The sequence below is a fragment of the Nicotiana tabacum genome, chromosome 3 (genome assembly GCF_000715075.1).
Source record: "Nicotiana tabacum cultivar K326 chromosome 3, ASM71507v2, whole genome shotgun sequence".
Taxonomy (NCBI): Eukaryota; Viridiplantae; Streptophyta; class Magnoliopsida; order Solanales; family Solanaceae; genus Nicotiana; species Nicotiana tabacum.
The window spans coordinates 173,000,130-173,006,149 of NC_134082.1; the positions used below are offsets into that span (position 1 = coordinate 173,000,130).

Genomic DNA, 6,020 nt, shown 5'->3' on the forward strand with positions numbered 1-6,020 from the left:
AATTCATCCCACAAAAGTCCAGCCCATTTTAACCCTTTCTTCAATGAGCTGCCAGTCTAAGACAATTGTCAACAAGAAAATATCGTCTTTGTTTAAAAGAACTTAAGTTTGAAGAAAACAGAGAAAGGAAAATAGTAGTGGAGGATAGGTTTCATCTTAGGTATGCTACTGGTTTTTGCTTGTACTACACGTCATACACCCCTAATTTCCTTACTTTCTTTTTATTCAGGATTTGAGGTGAGTCTACTGTATAAAGTATTTTTACTTTAATGATCAACAAAAACCAGTGCTTCTTTTAAGCAAAGTGTTCCTTATCTGTCATAAGTAAATAATTTGTTGAATTGCACACTGAGTCATTTACCCATTGCTTTATACTATTTGTCTTCCCGGTGAATTTTTTTAATTCAATCCGCATGACGCCATAGCTGAAAATATCAGCTCTGGCAGAAATGAATCCCTTAGCAGTGCACTCTACTCAGGAAATAGATGTACTTATCATCTTTAAAACTTACATAAAAATAATATTATATGAAAATGGAAAAACATGGCTTAGATTGCTATTTACTAGGAAAGTTGTATCTCAATACGATGCTAAGATGAGTGTAGTCCAAAGCTACTGAAGTTACCAATGTTCTATCGATAAGTTCTTTAAGTATATGATGAATAAAACAATAGTTGAACATAGTTATATCAGCTGAAAAAACAATATAAAAGCAAAGTTTTACATAGGAGTTTTGACTCCATAGCAAAAACATGGCTTTGATGGTTTTCCTTACTTTCTATGTAATTGTAAGTTCTCAGCTATCAATCATATCAGCCAGTGATCATCTTTCTCAGCAGAGCAATTCAGAAATCTATATTGTTCACGTTGAGTCACCTGAAAATCTACACGAGTACTCATTATTATCTGTTGTGTCCTCACGCATAATATATTCCTATCGAAATGTCTTCAGTGGTTTTGCTGCTAGATTATCACCAGAAGAAGTGAAGTTATTGGAAACGAAGGATGGCTTTATTTCCATAAGACCTCAAAGGGTATTGCGAGTACAAACAACTCATACTCCAAGTTTCCTCGGGTTGCACCAAAACTTAGGCTTCTGGAATACGTCTAACTATGGCGAAGGTGTGATTATTGGTCTGTTGGACACTGGAATTTATCCAGAACATCCTTCGTTCGATGATGAAGGAATGCCTCCTCCACCTGCCAAATGGAAGGGAAAGTGCGAGTTTAATTTCACAGCATGTAACAACAAGATCATTGGAGCAAGAGACTTTTCGGTGTTTGAAGGTGGGACACCGTTAGATGAAAATGGGCATGGTACACATACTTCAAGCACTGCTGCTGGAAATTTTGTTGATGGTGCGAATGTGTTTGGAAGTGCTAACGGCACAGCCGTTGGTATTGCACCCCGCGCTCACTTGGCTATGTACAAAGTTTGCAATCCAAGTGGCCTGTGTTCCGAAAGTGACATGTTGGCTGCCATGGATGCCGCGATTGATGATGGTGTGGATGTCATATCCATTTCCATTGGTGGAATTTCTGGCCCTTTTTGGGATGACAATATTGCACTTGGTGCATTTAGTTCTATGGCAAAGGGAATTCTTGTAAGTTGCTCAGCTGGAAATGAAGGTCCGTATAATGGTACCTTATCTAATGAGGCCCCTTGGATTCTTACTGTTGGTGCTAGCACGATCGATAGACAAATGAAGGCAACCGTAGCACTTGGAAACGGCGTAGAATTTGATGGTGAATCAACTTACCAACCAAATGATTTCCCTCCAACATTGGTACCAATAGTTTACCCAGCACTGAACAGCAGTTATTTTGGTGCTTTCGCTTGCAGCCCAGAATCACTTACAAATGTTGAAGGAAAATTAGTGCTCTGTGGAACGGGTGGCGCGACAGCAATTGCAAAAGGAAAGCCAGTGAAAGATGCTGGTGCTGCTGGCATGATTCTAATGAATAACGATATTGAAGGTTACACTATACCTGCACACGATTACGTTCTTCCTGCAACGCGCATTAGCTATGCAGATGCACAAAATCTCATAGCCTATGTAAACTCGACGTCAACCCCTATGGCCAGTATTTTATTTAAGGGCACTGTGATTAATGGAGATAAACATGCTCCTACAGTTGCTTTCTTTTCATCTAGAGGTCCAAACAGAGCAAGTCCAGGCATACTAAAACCAGATATTATTGGCCCTGGATTCAATATCCTCGCAGCTTGGCCAACTTCCATTGAAAATAATACTCATACAAACTTGACTTTCAACATAATTTCTGGGACATCAATGGCTTGTCCTCACCTTGCTGGTATTGCTGCTTTGCTTAAAAGTGCTCATCCAGATTGGTCTCCTGCTGCTATTAAGTCCGCAATTATGACCACTGCTGATCTGGTTAATCTTGGAAACAATCCGATTGAGGATGAATTGCATTTACCAGCTAACGTCTTTGAAATTGGAGCAGGACATGTGAATCCATCAAAAGCAAATGATCCTGGTCTAATCTATGACATCCAACCTCAGGATTATGTTCCTTATCTATGTGGTTTAAACTACACAGAACAACAAGTTAGCGCGATCTTTCAAAACAAGGTGAATTGCACTAAAAGTATACCTGAGGCAGAGCTAAACTATCCTTCATTTTCTATCAAACTTGGATCAGAGACTCAGGAATATACAAGGGCTGTAACTAATGTTGGTGAGGCTGATTCAACTTACAATGTGGAGATTTTACCACCTGAAGGGGTTGAGGTAACTGTTAGTCCTAGCAGTTTGAATTTTTCTGCAGCGAAGGAGAGAATGACCTATCAAGTGACGTTTACACGTTCAGCATCTGGCACTGGCCGCAACACAAACTTTGTGCAAGGATACCTGAAATGGTCATCGGATAAGCACGTCGTTCGAAGTCCCATTGCAGTTATTTTGGAATAGTGAAAGCACCCTCAGTCGTTTCTCTTAGTGTCGGGCTTTATCTATTGGTTATTGTTTTGCTTTCATCTATGTTCTTGTGATGCTGTTATTTCTTTCTAAGGTTTTTATGGATGGTACTGATATATTGTCTTTTTTCGTCTTCCTGAGCCGAGGATCTATCGAAAACAGCCTCTCTACCCCCTAGTGAGATTTCAATGGGTTGTTGTTGTTGTTGTTGAAAGCACCATCAGGCTTCTTCGATATTGATCAATAAATTCTAGAGATAATTATGTATGCCTCTCCTTGAGATTTGAACTTAGCTTGTACTAATATGTTTTTCTTTTGTCGTAATAGATTGGACTATGCATTAAATAAAGGTTGTACTTGAAAATAAATCCAATTAACTGTAGAAAATAATAATCTGAAAAATATATAGAAAAATTAACTGCAGGCATAAAAGGTCAATGAATATCTCTAGAGCATGTAGAGGCTCTTAACTTGACTCGTCGTAGTTAATCTCATGATCATATAGGTTATACCTATAATAAGAACAGCACCAACATGACAATTAAAAAGATTTCACATAAAAATATATTAATAGTGTAAAAATTCTTTACAATATCAGATTACATAACTTAAATTCATATTAAAATGTTGTTTAACCTCCTTTAAGGAAAAAATGCCGGATTTTTTGTATGTAGCTCTAATTTTTTATTGTCTTTTTTTTTCCTTTTTTCCTGAGGTTTACGCCTACTAGTTTTCTTCATACATTTTCCAAGTTTATGTATACGATAAGAAATAACTTCTGCTCATAATAAGTTAAGTTAGGAAGTCATCATTTTCCTCCTTTCATTTGAAAAATATTTTATAGTAGTAACTAAACATAATATAAGATGTATTTTTCGAGAATACTGAACAGATCTAAGGTGAGTAGAGAAGAAACATTAGGATCTGTACATCAACTACATAAAAACAACTTGAGTTCTCCGTGAAGATCGAGAAAACTTGATACTTGAGTTTTACAACAAGCTTTGTTAGCAAGCGCTTGGTTTTCGTTCCATCAGATATAGAGATGTTTATATAGTAGCCACTCAAGAGAACTTACAGATGATTGGCCATTTGGAAAATTAATAGTCTTCAGCCTGCAAATGATTTTGGCTTTTTAGAAAAATAAATAAATACTGGAGTATATTTGTATTCGGCTAACAGCCAAAAAAAGCTCCAAATGCCTCGTCTTTGGCGTTTATTTTATAGTCCAAACAGGAAATTATATAATTTAAAATCAATCCAAGTGGAACATACATAACAAAGCAGTTAAATATATCTCCTCTGAACTCCAACTCTTTCGATAACTTCCACGTGAAAGTAACTGTTAAACGAAGTATAATAGTGATAATTAAATAGAACAGCAGAACAAGGTCCACTTAATAACAATTAATATATACTACTTGGTTTTGTAGAAGAAGTGTATCATTAGCACTTATAGTTTCAACATGGCTCCAACACTTTACCTGAGTGCCATTTCCATAATTTATCTTCAATCCATAGTTACATTAGCAAGTGAAAACAACAAAGAGATTTACATTGTACATCTAGAGTCACCTGATGAAGGTCAATTTTTCTCAAATTTTGAAGATTTGCATAATTGACACCATTCATTTTTGCCGTCAAACACGTTAATCTCGGAAAAATCTCCCTCCTCACGTATGGTTGTCTCCTATCGCAACGTCCTAAATGGCTTTGCCGCTAGGCTAACACCAGATGAAGTAACTGTTGCGGAAGGCAAATGTATATAGTGTGAATGAGTCATAACTACTATACCAAAAATTATAGCAGCCACCAAATAATAAATAAGACAATAAAGCAATAATAAAAGGAACACCAGAATTTACGAGGTTCAGCCAATTTTGCCTACTTCCTCAGACACAACCAATATTTTATTCCACTCCAAAAATACAAGTGAAATAATACTAAATAGAGAAGATACAAATGTCTTAAGAATATAAGAAGGCAAATGAGAGGTGTGTATAAATCCTAAACATTAGGCCTCCTTTTATAAGGGAAAAATCCCAACAATTTTTCTCCCCAACCGGTGGGAGTTTGACAACTTCAACAAATCTCCACCTTGGCAAAATTCCACATCTTCAATTTTCTCTTAATAACAAATTTTGGTTGTGTCTTCATCTTCAATCTTCAGTGTTCAACAATGTTGATCAAATCCAAACAATGTTGAAACTTGACCGCAGTCACCACTTTAGTCAGCATATCAGCAGGATTCTCTGTAGTATGAATTTTCTTCACCATAACTCCACCTTCTTCTATGATTTCTCGTACGAAATGATACCGAACATCAATGTGCTTCGTCCTTGCATGATAAACTTGGTTCTTCGCTAATTGAATAGCACTTTGACTATCACAAAAAATTGTGATACCTTTTTGTTCAACACCAAGCTCCTTTAGCAATCTTTGAAGCCAAATTGCTTCTTTCACAGCCTTTGTAATAGCCATATACTCTGCCTCTGTTGTAGACAAAGCAACTGTTGACTGCAAAGTAGACTTCCAACTAACCGGTGTCTTTGCAAAAGTAAACACATAACCAGTAGTTGATCTTCGTTTGTCCAGATCACCCGCAAAATCCGAGTCACAATATCCAACTACAAACTGATTGTCTTCCTGCTTAAAAACTAACCCAACATCTACAATATTATGAATATACCATAGAATCCACTTCACAGCTTGTCAATGCTCCTTTATGGGATTATGCATATATCTGCTAATAACTCCAACAGCTTGTGAAATGTCAGGTCTCGTACAGACCATTGCATACATCAAGCTACCAACAGCATTTGCGTATGGTACCTTTGACATATATTCTCGTTCAGCTTCATCTTTTGGTGACATAGTAGTACTTAGCTTAAAATGGGGAGCAAGTGGAGTACTAACTGGCTTAGTCTTCTCATCTATGCCAAAACGTTGTACTACTCTTTTCAAATATTCTTTCTGAGATAAACAGAGTTTCTTTGAACGTCTATCTCTTATTATCTCAATGCCAAGAATTTTCTTTGCCTCACCCAGATCCTTCATCTCGAACTCCTTCTTCAGTT

General features: G+C 36.9%; 1 protein-coding gene across 1 annotated transcript; it reads left to right on the plus strand.

Moving 5' to 3' along the window:
• Positions 1–751: 751 nt before the first annotated feature.
• Positions 752–3,210, plus strand: LOC107784390 (subtilisin-like protease). The gene has a single exon (XM_075250217.1). The coding sequence runs from the start codon at positions 754–756 to the stop codon at positions 2,935–2,937; it is 2,184 nt and encodes a 727-aa protein (XP_075106318.1). The 5' UTR covers positions 752–753; the 3' UTR covers positions 2,938–3,210.
• The last annotated feature ends 2,810 nt before the right edge of the window (positions 3,211–6,020 follow it).